We start from the raw sequence: 22,101 nt of genomic DNA, 5'->3' as shown, positions 1-22,101 counted from the left end.
AGCGGATGTGTCTCCTACAGAGGTAATAAGGTGATCATCAGAAAGAAGTTAAGAGGGAAAACGAAATAAGAAGCAGCAGTAGTCGGGTGGTTGCGCTCGTCAAAGCGGTTAAGTATACTCTACCGACCAATCCCTCTGAGCTTTGAAACTGGAAGGACTGACTTGGTGGTTGCGATTATTTTCTATTCGCTCAAGCATAGTTAGTATCACTAAGTTCGGACATACTACCCTACCCTCCTCGCCATATTCACAGGTATCGTCTTCCTGAAAAGGTTTTCGATATAAATATAAAGACTTCCGGGGATAGAATCAAAAGATTGGCAAACATAACGTACCGCGGAGCGAACCGTACTTTCAATAAAATATATTTTATTATTTTCTGAAAACTCTCTCGCACTTGAGGTTTAAACTTACGATCAATTAGTTTGCTAGTCGACGACATCCTTTGCGTATTAGGCCACTCAGACGAATCAGTAAGGAATTTTGTTTTGTCCTATAAGTCAGTTATTGATTAAATTGAAAACCGTTCAAGTCTTCAATATTTATATTTTTCTTTCCTGATGAAAATGTCTCTGAACATTTTAACTTGCACTAATTTGCTTTACGCTAGCGTTTAATAAATGAACCGGAAACATACGGTATTCAGAAAATCCAATCGACCCAACAATTTTAACAACAACTCTATGAAAATCTCACGCTTTAGATACGTTTAACAATTATTTTTGATAAAATTATTAAAATGTGTGAAAGATATCAGTAACACGTTCAAGCTACGCACATTTGCACTTTTGAATGGAAAGTGTGTTTTGTGTGTATGCTTATGTGCGTGTAGCAAATATTGTAATCCCAATATATTTATAATTTTTAAACACAATGTAGAATAAAGCAAACATTTAAATCCAAACGTATGGTTCGTCTGTCCGACAAAACGAACAATTATAATGAAAACAATGGAAATATATCTGCAAAATTATTTTTAATTGGGATAACGACGACTCCGAAATACACTGCATTTGTAAAAGCAGTTAAAAAAAAAAGTAGGCGCTTAAGGGTATGCCTTGCAAAGGTTAGCATGAACTTGAGGTAAAATCTTTCGTGCAGAAAACCATCTACCATTTTGTTAGTTGTTGTGCAAATGCTCCATTAGGTGGAAGCCTTGACGAAGAAAAAGCAAATTTAAGTAAATAATCGAAGTGGAAGTCAAAATCGTAACAATGAAAACGTTGTTAATGTGCCTTTGTGTGAAGATTGAAAACTATGGAAAATGACCACCAGTGCATAATATTCCGATGAAACGCAAAACAATAGACCGACGGTTTTATATATTTGATAATAACAATGGCCCAAAAAATAGTATCGTTTACATGGTGCCTTTATTTATTGAATATTTGATCCAGAGATTATGCAGCAGATATGTCTATACGTCCTTGCCTGCTTGCCTACGCTTCTAGATGAACAATTATCCGACTATTTGCTAAAACTAGAATTTCAGTTTTATTGCACTCGCACACCTTTACATATATATATATATATATAGAGGTATACTTTAAATTCTATTTATATCCATTATAAGTCATATGTTAACAATATAAACACCATTTAATGCTAGTAGTAGCCATCGTTTCGATTCCCAAGGCCTGTGTGTCCGTGATACCTATCGTGGCTTAGTAGTGAAATATCCAAAGCAACAATAGAAAACAATTGCACACCCATGAATTTGTGCACACATTCACATCTACAGCGAAATATAATTCTTCAACTGCTGTTTATCCAATAATTCAATTGTCAAAGGGTCGGTTAGTCCACTGCTACTGTTTGCTTATTTATTGTATGCTTTTGGTTAGATTGGTTTTGGTTTATATTATATATGTTGTTCATATATATATATATATATGCACATATATACATATATATACATGTGTGTCTATAGAATATTGGGATTATATTCGAACTTCCTCTACGTATATATAAGCGTTTGTATAATAATGCGTTTATATGTTAGTTGCTGTGACTTTGAAAATCAACAAAACATAAAGCCATCAGGCAATTGGCGCGAGTGTGGCACAACCACAATCCGTTTTAACTAAAGCTATACATGACTCACACTCTCAACGTTTATAGGTTAGGTTAACATGCTAAATATCGTCAGATGCTATTGTTCCATATTTGTAAAATTTTTACATACACCTACACACACACACACACACACACACTCATAAGCATACACTTTATTAATTGATGAAAATGAAAGGACAATAACTGTGTGAAAGCATTGTATTGTGTTTGGAGAGTGCCTAGTAACGATGATACCAAAACGATGACGCTGAGAGCACATGATGATGATGATAACAATAATAATAATGATGACAATAGAAACAACAGAATTACTTATGTATTTGCTAACTCAAGTACACATGTGTGCGGTGTACAGGACCAAGTAATGTACATAGTATAAAAGACAATAAAGTCTCAACAATATTCAATAGAAATTGTTATGTTGTGTGCTTGTAGGCGTGTAAATAGTAGTGGCGTTATTTTTCATTGCACATACACACACATCGTTACCTGCGTCAATATTAGGTCGTAAGTATAAAGTATTAGATTGGGTCTAGCACCAATCACTACGCCGTGTGTTTTACTTGCAGAGAAAATGCATGTTCTTCCTTTTTCTTTTTTTTTCAGTGCTTAAAGTCGGTAAGTAAATTATACATGGGTGTTTTTTGAACGAGAGAGATAATATTAAAGCACCCACTAAATCCTCTCTAACGCCCAGTCATGAATATTCCGGAATTACCATTGAGTATTACGTCGGGAGTTATGCTAAATGTGTGTGTGTGTGTGTGTGTTTAAAAATATTTTTTATTAACTATGATTGTGAACTGAGTGATCATTTAAAATATTGTCCATTGTATTAGTCATTGTTCGAAAGAACGATTTGTCTTCTAATAGGAATTTTTTTTCACTCATCATAAAAAACCAACTGCTTCTTATCAGCCGCTAGTGAAAATAAGTAGTAACCCACAAGGCACAAAGCGGTAGAATTGCACAATCCTATTCTGTAGCTCTGTCGTTTTTTTTTTTTTTGCCGCTTTCCCAATATGTGAACCTAACCTTATCGTTATCATTAGCTTATTGTGGGTGTATTTTAAAAATTGTACCAAAAAATAGCGTCCGTCATCATCGATTGTTTCTTCCCACCATCTGACCGATGACATAATAATGAAAATGCACACTAATGTCGCAAAGTCTGAAGAGTAGAATTGTCACACAGAGCTGCCACAACATTATATTACAGAAATATCAGGCACTCTTTTACCTAACATGAGCACTCTGCTAATGCAAGAGATTGTGTAGACAAGCCTTGTTTCTCGAGTAACTGAACCTAAACGTGATATGCAATGTAACACATGGAATAAAGCTTTTGAAGCTTTCCAGTTTTTACGGAGCATTTTGATTTTCTGGGCAGCGACACATGTAGTTTTCTTCCTGTTTGAGGTTCCTTCAATCGTTACCTGTAAACCAGCAACGAACAAAGTACTTTCGCAAAATCGGCATTTATACTATATTCCACAGCAAATCGGTATAATCAAGGACATCTATCCAGTGCAAGTAGCACTTCAGTTTTGCACATATATATATATATATATATATATATAGCTATATATATCGCCATGTTTTCTTTTTGTTTTGAAATTAATTATATTGAATAAGAACTCGAATGCCATCGACCTCTGCTCGCTGATATTTTGCTTAGTTTACTCTCAATTACATTCTTTTGAGTGCTCTATGAAAAGCTCCAGAAATGATGGTTGGCACGTTTCGTTTATCCTCGATCTTCTTATGGTCGGTAAGCTGAACATTGGCTCAAATATTATTGCACGCGAAAATAGGCATAAGAATGATATAAAATATGCAAAATAGGCTAAGAAATACTACTTGGGAGAAAAACAACAAAGTACAACAACGTGGGCAACAATGATCATCAAAGATGGTCATATGTGTCTTGGGGAATTAACTCAAAATGTTAATATCCCTTTGAAGCTAGTTTCATAGTATATCGATTAGTAAGTTGAACGTAAAGAAGGTCGGCGCGTGATGGTCTTTCGAAAGAACTATAGTTTGTCCATCAGAGTTTGGAGGCAATAACTTGATCAGTGTGATCTAAAAAGCACGGAAAAGAAATGTAACGAAGGATCACAAAGGCATACCTTAACGAATCCAAGGAAAACTTATCGATAGCTTTCTGGAAATTTCTTGTATTGTATCTTTTTTTGTCTGTTTGGATGTCATGTATGTGTGCGGCATTTGTACAAATTGAGCTGCGCCGTTTTCAGGACATGTTAAGCATAGAGTAAACGAAAATTTTTTTAATTCTTTTAATTATTTATATATATTTGTATTTTATTCTTTGTTCTCTTTTTTTTTTTTTTCTTTTGTTTGCTATTTTTAACACATTACTTTTTAATATTACAATAGTTTATATATATATATATATATATATATACATATAGATATATACACATATATATATATATTTAACTTAATCAAATCTAACAAAAACTAGTTATATGTTCACTTCAATCTCTAAATGTATTGTATTTTTATTTACCATAAGTAATGATACACTGGTTAATGCTTATTATCTAAGTCTAGTTTGATATCTGAACATTAATATGTACTTGTATGCGTATGCGAATCTGAAAGCAACAAATATTATTTAACATTAGCCTTAAAAACGAAAACATAGATGAACCGAAATGCTCGCGTTCATAGGTATACATGAAGAGTTTCACATAAAAACAAGTTCAAGTCCTAACTTTCTAACGGTCGGTCTGCCTCTGAACAAGTTCCCTAATTTTGTAAAAATTATTCTAGATATACATTTATTTGCTTTTCAATCGCCAGTTTTTTATGTATATATATATATATATACATATATATTTGTAATAAATAGGCGCCCGCGCTACTCATAGGGTCTAAACATGCCGTTGACATCACCGGCGATACAACTGTCTCAATCCTGCGAATCGCCTGCGTTACTATTACGATCTATTGAAGTGCTTCCACCATTCGATTCGGATTGTTCGATATCGGCTGGATTTATAACGCCAGGGAGATAAGCTGCACTTGTATACGGTGCGGTTAGGAAACGTTTGGCATGAGCTTGCATAAACGGTGGATAGCGGTGGGTAGGTGAACCAAACACTGCAGCCGGCGGTACTAAAGGTGAGAAGGCCGATTTCAAAGGAAATGGCGGTGAGGGCGGAACTTGTGGCGGCGAATTTGTCGCCGCAACCGCCGAGGCTATGGCCTGCGAGACATCTTCCCCCGATAACATTACTTCCATTGTTTGTAAGACATCGCCGCGATAACGTTGCAGCAGCTGTTCAACATCGCTGCGTCGACGGTTGGGAAAAACACGCAGCAGTACGTCTACAGGCGATCGCTGTTGCGCTCCATTGCTCGGATGGGCCGTCGGCATAGTCGGCTGTTGTGGATGGTGGGGATGCGGCGAATGCTGAGCAGCATGTGGATGCGCACTGGCCGCCGCCACCGCTAAAAATTGCGAATGATGATACGGCATGAAACCTTGGGGATTATTGTTGCTAAAGTTACGTAACATGTGCATGCTATTCTCGGTCGTCGATGGTGTTTGCGGCGGTGAAGTGGAATCTTCCTTTTTCAGGCTTAGATTTTCGGGTGTAGCTTCGTCGGGGGCTGAATCAACATCCAAATCCGACTCTGGTGAACTTGGCGGTCCGGTACGAGCTGGCGACAGATTTCCACCGCTATTATTGTAGTTAGGTGTCGATTTAGGATGAGGACTACTAGGCGCTGATTCCGAACCAGTATCTTGATCGGTTTCAGTGGATAAACGTGCTCGTTTGGACCCTATTAATACGTAATAGAAAAATTGATAACACATTCTAAGCTTTTATGTTAACAATAATTTTTTCTAATCTTTTCAATGATGGCTTCCTTTTATCGAAGAAAGCAGCAACAAAAATAACTCTTAAGTAGTCAAGATAAGAGAAACAAGAACTTGTTAGGTCCGTATGATTCATGAAACGTTTTTATGGCTTCAAATATATTTAAGAGTATTTTTTCGGAGTATCTTAGTAGTAAGGGTTTAATCCATGCTAATATATATGGACTCAGCTGCACATGCACACGAGGCGTGTGTCAAATGCATTCGTCAATCATAAACATTGTTTTCATCAAACGTCTTAAGACTGTTGAGAGCAAAACGGTAGTGCTCTGAGTATATGGAAATTGGAAGAAAAAAGCTGTCAAATGCTTTAGGAAGCAACTTTCAGAGGCTGCTCTGTTGGCCCGCACCAGTTTGGTCACATCTGCTTTTTTCTTATTTGCTATAAGTTGTGTGCAAAACACATCGCCTGTTTTGAATTATAACATCATGCCTTGTTATAGACAAACGACGAACCAGAAATAGGGAACGTAGCGCCTGATAAGATTAATGTAATAAAAAATCATTGGTAACCAATTTTTGACAATTCGATTGAATATAGAAATGTTGGTTGTGCAAAATAGTCATTTACTAAAAGTTATTACGGACAGGCATCGACATTTCTCATACCATTAGCTGAGAGAACTTGTTTGCAAATCTTATTCGATCGTAGTCATTATGGAAAAACCAATTACGCTTGATTGCACTTGATGTGTCAAAGAAGCCCTCACCACTGTCTTCACTTAGTTGTTTAAATGGCATTGTAAAGCAAAGAGCTATTGCATCGAGACAAAGGCCTTAAACTTACGTTGTCCTAACACCAGGCAGATCGATTTCAAGGCGTTGCCAATTTATGTCCCTTCCGCACAAACTTGTCCTAGTCTAACCTACGAAGGTTGTAGGGTGTAAAAAGTTCAGTGCGTCTTTCAAATTTTAAACTAAGCGATGAATTTGTTTATATCGTAGATAATTAAATCGCTAAGACTAGTGTCAGTCATGTTTCTCTAACAGATATGAAGATTGTCACCTAAAGATGAAAAGTTTTTGCCGATAATTCGCTACATTTTTCGAACACTCGCGTCAGTGATGTGGTATTAAGAACAAATTATGGACCTAGATTTGAGAGAGTTGACAAGTTCACAAGTTGAAAAAGGCTTCGCGACTCCATTTCAAAATGGAAAGAAACTAAAATTTCTTTGTTCTTCATTCGTTCGGTAAATAGAAGCGAATTATCCGGTATCTCATTGTCATGTTGCCTGTGAACCAGTAGAAAATTGAAGAATTTATTTTCACTGTATTTATATTTGCACATACGCAGAGGCTATGTTTTCAATTTTTTTTTTTGTTTTTTTGAGTTTTTTTTTTTTTAGCCCAATATCCTCTCCGCTTACACGGTTTATTCATATATTTTGTTAATAATAATAACAACAACAGCAACAACAACAACAACGAAAAAAGTGCATATGGCTTTGATTTTGTTTCTGTTGCTTCACTTTATATTGACAGTGTTTTAAATTTCATTTAAAAAATCAGTTAAACGATGCTTGACGATGGATAGAGTTTCTTATAAGCATTTCTTCGTTAGAAACGAGAAGATTTAAAAGTCAACAATGAATGGCCTGTATTTCAGTTTCAAGTTACTCTTGCTTAAAGGAACAGTGAATTTAAATAAAAAAATCTTTTCCTTTCCCTAGTTAAAGGAAAAATCAGCACATGCAACACTTTTCTGCCATTCTTGTCGTTCGCTCGCTCGCTCGCTCGCCTATTGTTATACTATTTTAACTGTGGCACCTCGTTAACGTTTACTTTTGTTTTGTTTGTAATATATATTTTAACTTTTTAACAAAATTTCTTCATACGCACCAGAAGAAATTAAGAAAAAAAAAGAAAAAAGAAAGAGAGAAAAAACATTTAATGCATACGTTAAGTTAAGGCAAAGGTGGCGACTTGAGTGGCGTAAAAAATCGTTTTCTATGCTGTTTCTGTTTTATTATTATATTTCAAATCGGCTGGTTAGAGCTTACAAAGGGAGGTTGAAGGTTTGGTTGTTGGGTTGTTGTTGGGTTGTTTGGTTGCTTGGTTAACTTAAGCATAGAGGCACTTTTTTTTTTCGCAAACTTCTCCGCTATGTTAAGTGAAAAATCTTTTGTTAAAACAAGTGGTAACTCTAAGTAAACGGCTGTTTGCGCTGTTTATGCCTCGCAACACTTTTGACAATTCGTTGTATAACAAACAAGTACATAAGCACTAGAAAAAAAAAAATAAAAATAGAGAGGAACATTTCATCTTTGGCAGGTGTGCGGCCAGACATAAATGTTCGCGAACCATTGTAATAGCTATGCGGCATATGAGTGCATGCGACGTTGTAGTGAATGTTTTGGGCAAATTAAAACGACCGCAAGCAAAGTCATTATAATTTGTTACTATTTGCGTCTACACTTACCGGGGCTTTCGACCTCCGCGCGGTCGGGTGAAAAACCCATCGATATGCGATCTGCTCGCATACGCATCTCTGTATCCGAATCACCGGAATTCCCATTAAATTGCATTCGCTGTTGGTGATGCGGATTTGTCGAATCCAAGCCATCGCTAGGCGGTGATGGTATACCGGCATGAAAGACTCCATTTGCCGTCGCTGGAGGACTTAATTGTGCCGTAGATGTGGTGGTGGTTTCGTTTGCATTCGGCGGCTGAGGTACACCCGGCGGTACACTCGTATACAATAAACCCAATTCCCTTGCTTCGTTCTCCTCCTGCGCTTGTTGTCGTCTTAAAGCCACCTAAAAAGTAATTAATATAGAAAAGTGTTTTTGTTTAGGAAGATAAGTCCTTTTCCACGTACAAGTAAAATGATTTAAGTCAGTTTTTCTTATTTTAAATCACGTGATTAGATAAGTCTAAATCAATTCTCAGATATCAGAGTTCGAAATCAATCGCACTTGCATTGTAATTAATTTGTTGCGAAGACTTCTTTCGCTTGCATTCTAATATTAAGTTCGATTCCAAAAGTTACTTAAATTTTCAAGATGTAAGTGAGGAGTGAAACGCTTAAAAAGCTATTATGAATCCTATACTGATAGTTATGCCGAATATGTGGAAGTAATGTTGAAAGGAATTCAAAGCTTTGTTGAAACCAACTGTAAAGAGGCAAAGTTATAACGGTAAGAGCTAAGTTAAGGGAGATAAGTACAAGGGATAGGAGATCATGAAAAATCGACTTAAACTGACTGCATGAATGCATCTGTAAAATGCTCCAGGTGTCACCTACTGCTTTAGGGCAGGTAAATAAAAGTATGAAAGTCCCTTGCAGTTAAGCTTTGTTAAGAAATTCCAAGCCTTACTTCAAGTTCAATAAAATGAGATTCGCTGGCACATGGAAGCTTTAACTACATGAATGCGTCTGAAAAGATCGACTACAAAGTGAAGTTAGGTGATCGAAGTGCCTTGAAGTTAAAAGACTGACTGTGAACACTTCTTTAACGAGAGCTCAAAGCATTCCATTGAAATCTACTACGTACGGTAATAGTAGAGTGTAATATAGGTCGGAAATCCCACGATTTGTTTTAAGAGACAGATATAGTAAGGATAGGAATAGTTTTAATTGAATTTAAGTTTTGTGTGAAAAATTCTAATTTGTATACCTACCGCCACGAAAAGGGAAGTACTCGAGAAGTCTGATCGTCCAAGTATCCGTCTTGTGTTGGCATTCTTAAATTGAATAAGTGAGATTAAATTTAGTAAACAAATCATCATATTATTCAAGCAGTTTTAACGAAAGGGAAAGCGACTTAAACACGATGTTCATTTCCTACAAGAGGAAGCGTAAGACTTACGAAATGCTATCAGCATTTAAGCTATGTATAGTATATGTGTTATTGGGTCGACAAAAAACTACTACCTGCTACGGATATGTTAAGAAAACATATCGAATCGATGAATAAGTTCTCGACCTGATATTTGTTTGTTATAACGAACATTTAGTTACCGCCAAAGAAATCCCACTCGTTACAATCATTTATTATTATTTTTTTTTTTGTGTTATCATGGCCAAGGCTAACTTGTTTTGTAATAGAATATGATTTCCTATCGTCATATGATCTTATTTCTGGAGATCAAGTAGATCACTTGAAATTATAAAATGGCTCACTTGCCCTAAACTGCCCTATAAAAAATTAACTTTAATGCAATTGTAACGTTTTCGGGCGAGCAAGTAAGCAGATCAGTTCTTCTTTCAATACTTTTGTATTAAAGAAGAGTTTTTCGTGGATCTATATATAATTTAAAGTTACTTACTGACCTTTGAAGGACGAGAGCATTGCATGGTTTAAAAAACCATGAAATGAAAAAGCCCGCGCCAAGCCACAGATGTACTTTCTTCCTTTGCATTTTAGTTAGGGAAAAAATTTGTGAGTCCCTCTACTGCAGCAATATGCTGGCTTTGCCGGCGTGAGTTGATTACGCTATTTACCGCTGGAAGATCAATGATTGTGTCTTTAAAAATCTTTTCGAATGAAGTCTCACTACGGTGTAGAGGTCATAACAAACAGTTAGCATTATTCGTTGCAGCTTGAACAAATCGCTTAATGTCTCAAAGAGAAGTCATTGATTTTTTGATGCTAAAAAGTTAGAGACAAACTTTCTGTAACCAACGAAAATGATGTCGCTTAACCTAAACACTTTTGCTTAAAATATAAAAATCTTTGGGCTTTTAAAGAAACAAAGAAGGGAAAGAATAGGAAAGTGATCGTCGTGTTTTGTCTTGTAGGAAATACAAAAAAGTCCCGAAACTGGAAAGTGAGACATTAAAACGATTTTCCACAGTAGACGAATGAATGAAATGAAATCTCTTTCTTTTGCATGATATTATAAAACGAAAGTGTACCGAAACGGAACATCACGGCTGACTTTGGCGAAAAGAATGCAAGTATTTTCCGTAAAAATTGTTGGCGTTTTAAAACTTGAAGTATAGAATTCTTGTTGTTGCTTAGTAATTTGCTTCTGCAAGTCATTGCTTAGATTGAAAATCCTTGCCTTGATTCTACATTTGTTTCAAGTTTTACTTTAAACGAATGCTTTGCAGAGCTGCTTCATTGATCGAAATTATATTTTTAGAACATGGCTTCGTTGAAATTTGTCCTATTTTCCGTAGCATAAATACGCGATGCAAGCAAAGAATTTCTGTGTTCGGGAAAAGTGAAAAAGTCGACTTACTATACCAAAGATATTTCTTCAATTCCTTAAGTAAGTAATACTTTGGTTTATATTCTCTAGTGATTCGCTGTCTCTTTAGTTATTTTACCGGCGGCGATTGTTAAAAATTATTCGAAAATGAGAAACGAATTTGCCTTGAAAAAAAACAAAAAAAATCTCGGAATAAAGAAGACTTCAGTCTGCAAAGTAACCTGCTATTAAATGTAGTATTTAATTATCTTTGGTTCTGTGTCCAGAGATGCCTTTCGGTAGGCATTGAAATTTCTTTCCATTGCCTTCAGAAATAAAATCCTAACAGCTACATAAAGAGGTTGTTAAGAAATTCATGATCTTGGTAACTTTTGTAAGCTCATGACTGATTTGTTATTTTACCGCTGGTATGCGAACTCAAATTGCATAAGAGCTTATCTTATACTAGCATCTGAAATAGTTTTTAGTATTTCCTTAGCACTATTTGGGTTAAGGTAAAATAAATAAATATATGTATATGTATATATATATATATATATATATATTGTTATGCGAAACAACGTAGGCTTACCTGTGCCGCCATAACCCGTTGACGTTCCGCAATTAATGTACATTTAGCGCATAAACAGTCACGCCATCGGCAATAACGTTTATGACCTTTTAGAGCACTAACCTATAAACATAAATAAACGTCAAGTTATTGAGATCGGCTTATTAAAGGTAAATTAATTAATAAATAAAATTAAAACTAAGCAGATATAGTTTAGTTAGTTTAGTGTATTTAATAAAATACTAACCACTCCGTGATTGCGACAACGAGCACATTTTGGTGTACGCTGATAGCGTTCCGAAGCGGCGCGTAAAAAGAAAGCAGGCGGTAAAGCACCTAAAACTGGATGTTGCGACATAAGATTTTGCATATCCACACCGCTGGGCAAACTCATTACTTTAAACGGATACGGATTTTTATAGGATTTGTTGCTTTAGTTTTTTTTTTTTTTTTGTAACTTTTTTCTTTGTTTCTTCAAATTTTTTTAGAATATTTTTTTTTTTTTCTTTTATCTCGATAAACAACACATCACTTTAGAGTTTGTTTTCTTTTATTTCTAATTTTCTTATAATATGTAAATCACTTTAGTTGCTACTATATATAAAAATGTATGTTTAAAAATATACATATATATATATATATATAAAAAAAAAGAAGGTAAATTATTGAGATGTTGAAACAATTTGTAACCGTTAAAAACTTAATGCGATTGTTGTCGTAACGCGCTGAGAACTTGTTTGATACTGAAACAAAATTTTTCTCATTTATCTCAAATATCAACAGCACTTTCTTCGCATTTTAGGTTAGGACAGCTTACGCATATACCCACACACATATACACACGCCCATATACTGTATACTGTAAATAAACCTGGGGGTTGAAATTGTAATGATTCCTAGCTGAGCATCATCATCATCATCATCATCATCATCATCGTCATCGTCATCTTCATCATCATCATTGCTTTCTCAATAAGAAACAAATAAGAAATTTAGGCGACGTTAAGCCGAATGCTGATCGCTTATTGTGTCGAGTAAATATACAAAATTTTCAAGACAATTCGCAAACGATCCGTTTACAAACCACTTAGTATCATTTTTGGCAAAAAAAACACTGAGCCAATCCAAGTAGGAATTGTACGATTGAAGTACATATATGCATTTTGTATTTCTAAAGGCTTAATATTTATTAGATTTCCGTATATGTGGACAAAATGTCATATTTTCGATGAGTAGTAGATACTATCGAGTTTCAAGTTATTTATGAAAATTCTTGACTATGCATTTTTTGGCTTTCTTCGTACTTACGTTAACTTTTATCTCTTATGGACACTTTTGTGGGCGGCTTATCGGCTTATTTTTAATTTGATTTAATTTGAACTTTCATGAAAAATACAAGGATTAGCTAGCTTTCTTATCTACTCGCTACCAATGACTGAAATGCAAGCGTGCGTGAATCTACTCAGAATCTCACTCTAAACGATTTGCTAACGAATACACTTTATATTAAACTATATCGTAGCGTTTACAATATATTGAACCTAGCTGCAAAAGTAGCGTTTGTGAGAAGAGATACTGAAGGAAGGACTGACAAAAATATGATCAAATATTCTTCACACTATCTAAAATGATGGAAAAAATATTGAGCCTAATAGCAGGAGAGCATAAGTAAATGATCTCAAAATCTTGCTCGATAAGCTCTATAATGTTTCGCTGTATTACCTATTAAATAATCGAAGATATATTTAGCTTAATAGCAGCAATATCAATATGAACAAAATAAATGAAGTGAATGCTCATGGCTTTCAAGGGCACTTCAACATATACTAATACTATACAGTCACAAACTGTATGATTGTCCGAGTATGCCTTTATCTGCGAGGTGATGATTATAAAACTCTAGAGCTGTGTGAATCCAAGTATAGTAACAACAAACAATACACAAAATCTATATATAGCTACCTATGCCAACATGAACGCAGTCAGTCACTATATATGCATTCGTGTATATGAGCAGTGGCACAAACAACACTGTGACTGTAACTGCGTTAACTGCAGAAACGTACGCAATTAAAAAAGTTTCAAAATTCAATTCGGTACTGTATATAAAATTGTTCAGTCAACAAAAACGAGATACCACCACCACCACCACCATCACCACCACCACCACCACGAGCACCACCACCATCACCACAACCATAACTACAGCTATTGCCACAACAACAAGAATAACAGCAACAATAACAATAACACTAACAACGATGACGATGACGACAACGACGACAACATAATACAACAATTATAGCCAACCATTCTTGTCAGACATTGGGGTCGCCCGCTCATACACACTCTCATACAATTCGTTCGTTCGCTCATTCATTCATGTTCATCGACAAAACAGTCGGTTACTGTGTTTTGCTAGGTTCGCGTGGATCTTTGCGTATAAGTGTGCGTGTGTGCATGTATGCGAATTGCGTTATTTTGTTGTGTTTTTGCTTTTTTCAACTTATTTCGAAAAGTGGTTGGTTTTCATTTTGTTTGTATTCATCTTTTTGTTGTTGCAGTGTCTTCTCTCTTTTGTTCTTTTAGGCTCTTTTGTATGCGAGAGTACGTATAAATGTGTACATTTTTGTTTTTGTATTTAATTTTTTCTTTTTTTTACTTATTTTTTTTTTACTTATTTATGTTGAAGTTGGTTTCTTCTTTTTCTTTTCGCTTAACAGCTTCAAGCTATACTGAGTATATTACTGTTAAATTATTTTGTTTCGTTTGTATGTGTGTCTATACGCGTGTGTGCAATTGTTGCGAACAGCCAACCAAAAGCATTTCTTTGCTGACATCTGCATCCTTGTATATGTTACTCTTTGGTTGTTGCTGCTAATGGTAGTGGAAATGGTGGTTCATAGCATTCATTGTTAAACTCTATCAATATCAGCCAATGCTAACAAAATGTATTTTTAACTTTTTGTTGAACAAATTATGTATACATTTATATATATATATAACTTACTTAAGAACTATATACAATTTAATCGTTTTGAACACATAATTACAGTGGAAAGAGTGCGCGATTTATCGGCAAGATTTCGCCGTAGGGGTGCGGAGAAGTAGTTTTATTGAAATTAATCTTTAAACTGGTTTTCAAATGATTTTCAAAAATTTAAAATGATTTCAGTTATGTTGTGATTCGCAGGCATGATTATAACCTATGAGTAAGAGGAGGCTATCTCTTCTGACAAGAATTGAACGATAAGCTCTGGTCGATCTGATAAACTGCAAGCCTCGGCATTTAAAACAACTATTTGACGAACACTCTTACATAACTAATTAATTCTTTTAACAGATATATACATAAGTCGACGTCAAAACTTGGATAATTTTACTAAATAAAAATTCGAAATTAATTTTGCACTACAGGGGTTGGTTGGGAGGCACAAAAATGCCGAGAGCCAGGAAATTAAGTGAATAATGGGTACGGATATGGGCATTGCGTCTAGCGGCCTTGCTACTTGTGTACTCTGTTCTCTACTGAGAAGCGAGATGAAATGTTACGGGAAGTAATTGCAAGAAAATCTTACTTTTCTTTACTGTCATTATTGATCACTCAGTCCAGTTAGTATTTAAAAAAGATTCAAATTTCAAAACAAGTTTCAGCGACGCAAGTCTTCAGCTTGACATAGCTATATACTAACACTTATATTCTCGCGTTATGATTGTTTATTAGCCACAATAATTGGGTTTCTTATAACGGTTTTTATGACTTGGCATCAAGCTTGCTATTCCGACAAAGTATTCACAATAAAACTCGCAAAAATCAATTGTGGTGTACAACAAATTGGTTAAATCGCGAAAACAACAAAAACAAAATATATGCTTACGACTTACGGCATTTCTGAGATGTTGTTCAGGCTACAACTAGCTATACGTTTCTTTGATATGCTTATGAACCGTGTGAGCATTATCCATAAGTTAAAAGCGACTTTACGCGCTTGGAAGCAATTGGACGATTGATTGCTTGCTTAGCTTAAGCAATGCTATTGTGAAATTTCTTGCCCTAAAGCGAATTTTGGATGCTTAACAACCTGACGAGTGTTTGATAATGCTAATTAGGTTAGAGCGTCAGTAGAAACTATATTTGCCCTTCGCCGACCCGCGCGAGTTACGCTAGAATATCGAAGAAAACAAAAATGCGCAGGCGACTTAAAGTGAATGGTTGTGTATACAACCAATGGACGCCTAAACTACAGTCTGATGATCACAAGGGAAAAGGAAACTATCACTCAATCGATTTATAACGAATCCTGAGCCGAGTGAGATGATTAATTGGATGATTGGAAGAGATTTGCTTCGACAGACCAGATGGCGCCTTTCATCGCCGGTACCTGGGCGCACTAAGATGACATTCAAAAAGATCAAGGGATGTTCTGAAATAAAAAAACATGGGATTATGTGATATTGTGATACGTTGAGCACGTAATTGACGAAGAAGGCTTTCAACAAGGGATGCTATTATTAATTTTTTTCATTAAAAAGATACGCACGTACTTGTCATACAAGTTGTATATATGTAATATGGTGATAACTTTAGGTTAGACATAAGAACATTACGTTACAGCGCCTATGGTAATGACGGATGAAAATTTCCAAATAATTAAAATTCGTACCGCAATTACACCCAACAAATCGAGTGACAAAGACGAGTGTTTGCGATAAATTATTTACAGTTTTTTTTTTACTAAATGCCAAAGGCGCTAATATGTTAGTTTCGCCGTCGATCCATGTCCGTCTGTAGGGTATGCAACTAAAGACGCGCAGATTGACAAAAATTTCCTAAGCGAATTTTGAAAAAATCTACAAAATTCATTTTTCTGCATTTTCTGAATATTTTGGATTTTACATCCATCCGCTTATATTATGCGAGGAAGCAAGTGCAGCTTTTCTGAATATTTCCTCAGGAGGAAGGAAGGCATTACATTTACTACCATCGCAGACATTAGATCAGCGAACAATATCGTTTTCGTTTGGTGAACGCTTATGAGGAAGACACAAAATCTTGAACGGCATCCGAAATCTACTTTTCGATGTTACCTAAACAAAGACCAAATTAGTATACTTTCCACCTCCGCTCGTAATTTCCCTCATCAATTACATACCTCCGACTGATGAATACATCAGTTCTCAGCTACAAATCTTCCTTTTTTCTTTCTTTCGCGTTAATGCGCAAGTTCCGTAATACTTATAATGAGAGCTAAAGCTAGAGAGTAAGAGAATCTATCGCATGCGTTCAAAATTCGTTTACATAGTGCTCCTAAATATGTTACATTTGCAACCGTACAGTACATACAAATGAGAAATTGGAAAATGTTTTTGTGGTTGGGAAAGCAACAACGAGTACGACATCAACGCCAATAACAACAACAACAATGCGATTATTTGTAAAGCAACAGTATCCAGCAACTGTCCTGCTTTCACTGCTTCACCCAGTCATTGGTCGTCCTTAAATACAATCGTATATGCACGCACACATGCACATACACACACAAACAGTCACATATACGTACATACGCGAATACGCGCACACATATGTACACATGCAAACATTTCAATATATAAAATTTTTGCAACTGTTTTCAATAGCCGAGTGGGAGATGTAAGTTTATATATCTATATACATGCCTACAATATATATATATATATATATATAGATATTTCATGTGACCTCGCCTTGTGCTTGTATAAATGTATGTAGAGCATAATGGCTATTCAGTGAAAAAAACGTTTAGGTTGCAAGGCATTCTCATTAGAGTGAAGAGAGATCGGTACGTAGAATGAATGGGGATAATATAGAGCGGTGGAGGGGGGGTTTTGTGTGAAGGGCCATTTTTTTAATGTTTAACTTGTTTATTTGCATTTTCTTTACATGTGTATAATGTATATTTTCTATACTTATATAAGCACATGTACAGTTTTATGCATGGTTTCATACTTAAGCTTATGTTGCATGTTTTTGTTTTTGTTTTTTTTTCTTCATTTTCTTGTTTTTCTTCTTTTTTTTTTTTCTCTTGTAATGTAATTTCTACTCTTCTTTTGTTAGAGCAACTATTTTTAGTTGTTTGGCTGTTATTAAAAGTAAGAAAGAAATAAAGATGAAAATGAAAATGTACTTGAAACAAAACATAACCAAGTTCTTAAGATCAACGAACAACGTAAAACGGATGCCATTAAATGAATTCTTTTCCGTATGTTATGCGAAACTTTATCGTACAAAAGGACTTCTTTTGACTTCTTACGACAGACCGAATTTTCACACGCTCCGCTTGTCCAATTAAGAAAATTATCATCGAGTGCTTCTTTTAATAAATGAAACGAAGTGAATTTTCAGGGCAGTTAACATATATAGATATATATGTATATATATATATATATATATATATATATGAAAATTTTGCCACATTATCAGAAATATGTTATTAATCGCAACAGTCGTACCTAACGTTATATAAAATATATATATATATATATATATATATATATGTGCTCATTCACTTGTGTATTCTGAGAAGATACACGGATACATTCTAGCACTGTTTGCATGTAACTAACTATACTCTCTAGTACATGTTCAATACTTGCAAACTCATTGAAAATTTGTTATTTTATTATAGCTCCGCCTCAATTCTAGAGGTGGAGCTATTGACTGCTATTCTTCATATATATATATATATATATAAACGTATGCATTTAATATATAAGCAGTAGGTCTCTTCTTGAATACAACCGCTTTTCACTTACACAACTTTTCATATTTACCATTAACATCGTTATCATCATTATCATCATCATCATTATCGTTATCATAATCATCATTATTGCCGGTATCATTACCCGTTGCCTATAGCAGTCAATTTTGTTGTTGAGAGCGCATGTTATGCATAAATTGATATGAAATTTTGTGTTACTTTTTCATACATCCCCCGTAGAGAGTATATTATTGAAATGGTTACACAATGGCAACTGTTACGTCTCTTTTTTTTTTATTTACATTTTTATTATATATATAAAGCTATTTATTGTGTGCTAGCTCGAAACTGACTGCAAAATGGCAAATGTATGTAAAAAAAATCAAACTTATAAACCGTTATACTCGATGAAGTTGCATCAAAGTTAAGTCTATGTTGAAGAATTCGTTTTTTTTTTTTTTAAGACATTATTATTATCGGGTAGTAGTAGCACATTGCGGTTTTTTTCTTATTTATTTATTTTTTTTATTGGCTGGAATAGCTTTGTTGCCCTAGCAAAAAACTGTACGGAAAGACGATTGCGAGCGAGAAAAATATTTTCGACTTTCTGAAAATAAACGCGGATCCGTTTTCAAGAGCAATGGACAACTTGACAAACACATTATTAAAGATGAAAAAAATTTTAAATGCAATCCTACCACGCCCATAGGACATGGACAAAGCTATTAATATGTATTTATTGCATGGCATCGCTGATTGGAGCGTAAGCAAAAACTTCTTCATAATTGATATTTTTAAAGCATTTCTCGCCAAAACAAGTTTCTCGACTTTGCCCCGATTGCTTAAGTTTTGCTGTTGAATTCAGGAAAAGCGTCATAACAGTTGAGTTAAAGCAAAATTCTTACGTACAGAATATTGATTTCAATTCGAAGTAAGATACCAGGCCTTCTGGTCCGTGTAAAAGTCAGTGCATCAGTGACTTTGTAATCAATGGCTAACCATTTTAAAAATTGAATGGATCTAGTTGTGCACAGATCCATCTACCTCTTATAGATCTTACATTTAAGATGTTTGCATACTGTTCCATGCCAAAGTGGAACAAATCGAGATACGGATAGCCCTCAACACTGACCAGAGTGGGTTTATTGATCCTTACACAATAAATTATCTGGAATCTGGTGCTGTTTAGGCCCCTAGTTTATAGGGATTGTCTAACTCGCCAGGGAGCGTGGGTTACGCTTAATAACTTCCGTGGCATGGGCCACCGTGAGGTTAAGCCTTACAGGCAGGAACTCACGTTAAACCCATGCTGCAACTTCTGTAATCATGTTTATGGACCTATCAAACTTATTTTGTAGGCGTTACATATTTTATCTCGATTCCTTTCGTGCCAATAATAGCTAATAGGTGCAATAATTGTGCCGCCTAACAATTCACTCGCAGTTATATAAAAATTACGAAATGACATGAACTAATCGCCATAAACATAAATCTTTGTCCGAATACAAATGAGGAGAAGTCAAGCTCAAGAGTGCATATTAACAAACACTGTAAAATGTTTTTTCAATTGAACAAGGGATACCCTAGAAAAGAGCAGAGGTAACATATGAAATATGAAATGTTGGACTGAACGTATACACGCTGTTAAGCAAATCGCACTGGAACCTAAATCTCCGACGCACAAAGTGAAAGGAATCATTTAGGAGATAGAATGCGGTCATGCCTAATCCATTTACCTAATGGAAATTGTATGACCAGAGATAGAATTTCTACCTCAAAAGATAGCAAATGAGGCCTCTAAAGACCAAATTCCCTTGGCACGGAATTCAAGACATGGGAAACTGAATAAAATATGGGTTAGCATCTAGATACTCGAGTAGTTGTGATATCCTAAAATGTTTTCTTTTAAATTACTTGAGAACGACTTCCCTCGGATATCGCTATAAACTAACAAGCACTTGAAAAATATACGGAATGATATCCACAAAGCAGAAAAGAGATCCTACGAAGATCTATAAGAGAATTTCATAAAATTAGTAACGCAACTCTTCTTACTAATTCCATCCCATTTGAAACCGATTCCTAATTCATTCGAGAAAAGGCATAAAATAAAGGACTTAAGAGAAACCCTTTAAAATCTATAAATGTATTGTCCTTTAAAAACAAGAAGTCCCTTGAGCGACCAGGCTCTTGGTCTTGAATAGGTTTCGAGAGAATCACTTTAAGAATTTAAAAAATGGTGGGAAAATTTGCCATCGGTTTCGAAGTGATTCGTAGTATTAGGCGATTGCAGGTCATCCTTGAGCGAAGGACTTAAAAGCAAAACTTAAATTTGAATTTCTGTAGAAAAGCACAGAAAGGTCGATTCAATCTACACCATGTACTGCTGCGTAAGATAAGTTAATCAAGCGAAATCTAATCTGAACGAAATGCGCACGATTTCAATAGGACGAGTCCACGCGTTTATGAGGAACGGTTTGGAAAGAAAGCGCTCAAAGATTGAAGTAACAATAGCACGAGCTGATCTCTCCGATGACCGGCTCTTCTCTCTCTCTCTCTCTCTCTCTCTCTCTCTCTCTCTCTCTCTCTCTTAGATCGCTACCCATGTTGTACTGCTAGATAGAAAATTAAAATTGGATTTTTTGACAAGAGTAATGCTATTGGAATAAAATCATGTAATTTCCTCTATAAGCTTGATTCATCATATTAGTTTAAGGAAATTGTGTCCCGCTTAGTGAGTTTATGGTATTTGCGAAGTCTTCCTTCAAAGATGCGAGTGGATACATGAGGGTAAACAATTCGAGAATACTGTAGAGGAGTGTACACAAATGTAGACATTGGTGTTGCAAATTTTATGTCCCTAGTCTTTCTTCATTCAATCGGTATCGGTATCCGTTCTCTTCTTTTTCCAAATATGCTTTAAAACTCATGCACGCTTTACTACGCATATATATATATTTTAGAATCTGAACTTATTTTTTTCCCATTTAAACATTTATTTTTTTTCTTTTCGAATTTGTATTTGTATTATATTAAATTTCAACTATAGAGTACAAAAAACAAATACAAATAAAGTAAATTAAAAGATTCCCACGTTACAGAGACGTAAAGTAAAAAAAAAAAAAGGAAAAAATTATCTGTGTGTGCAACAACCAAAGCTACAATAAATATTGTGCTTCACTGGCGAATACAATAAACACGAGAAAAAAGTAAGGATAACTGGATGAGGCATTCCTGCTGTACACATAAACGCACATAATGTTAATGTGTTGATAATCATAACGTTGATAATGGATAGATACACTGGTTTAAAAAAAGACAAAAAAGAGAAAAAACAAAACAGAAGAGAAAAGAAAAACAAATGAACTAAGACCGACAAGTTAACCAACCAAGTTAAATAAAGACAAACATAAAACTGGAAGCAGGTGAATATGAAGAATGATTTTGTTTGCCGGTTAAACTCAAAACGGTAGCTATATATATACACATATACATATATATATATATATATATATATATATAGACCGCAGAGTACAAAAAAGGCAACAAATAAACAAAGACTTGCAAATAAACTCTTTCTCTCTTACGACACAAAAGCCTGGATGATCAAACGCCAGTTGGGTAGTAAGTCCCATAAAGGTGCGCAATATGTACTTTCATGC

General features: G+C 35.0%; 1 protein-coding gene and 1 long non-coding RNA gene across 3 annotated transcripts in view; one reads left to right on the top strand and one right to left on the bottom strand.

Moving 5' to 3' along the window:
- Positions 1-22,101, top strand: part of LOC119634940 — a 55,746-nt gene that overhangs the window by 28,629 nt on the left and 5,016 nt on the right. The window lies entirely within an intron of this gene.
- LOC119634937 (doublesex- and mab-3-related transcription factor A1) lies at positions 4,974-12,146 on the bottom strand. 2 transcript variants are annotated; one of them, XM_038029379.1, is made up of 5 exons: positions 11,947-12,146; positions 11,721-11,822; positions 9,614-9,676; positions 8,412-8,748; positions 4,974-5,892 (listed from the first exon to the last, which is right to left on the bottom strand). In XM_038029379.1, exons 1-5 carry the CDS (start codon positions 12,091-12,093, stop codon positions 5,015-5,017), a joined length of 1,527 nt encoding a protein of 508 aa, XP_037885307.1. In that variant the 5' UTR covers positions 12,094-12,146; the 3' UTR covers positions 4,974-5,014. The 2 variants fall into 2 exon arrangements, with proteins under 2 accessions (XP_037885307.1, XP_037885308.1); XM_038029380.1 differs by lacking the exon at positions 9,614-9,676.

Source organism: Glossina fuscipes, unplaced genomic scaffold (assembly GCF_014805625.2).
Source record: "Glossina fuscipes isolate IAEA_lab_2018 unplaced genomic scaffold, Yale_Gfus_2 3, whole genome shotgun sequence".
NCBI classification, from domain to species: domain Eukaryota; kingdom Metazoa; phylum Arthropoda; class Insecta; order Diptera; family Glossinidae; genus Glossina; species Glossina fuscipes.
This window is presented reverse-complemented; position numbering and strand designations above follow the sequence as displayed.

What these genes read in the sequence shown, in the direction of transcription:
- LOC119634937 (XM_038029379.1), bottom strand. Translation starts at nt 12,093, where the DNA reads ATGAGTTTGCCCAGCGGTGTGGATATGCAAAATCTTATGTCGCAACAT. An exon ending in GTTGTCGCAATCACGGAGTG is followed by an intron (nt 11,823 to 11,946) that starts GTTAGTATTTTA and finishes TTATGTTTATAG; the next exon opens with GTTAGTGCTCTAAAAGGTCA. An exon ending in AACGGGTTATGGCGGCACAG is followed by an intron (nt 9,677 to 11,720) that starts GTAAGCCTACGT and finishes ATTCAATTTAAG; the next exon opens with AATGCCAACACAAGACGGAT.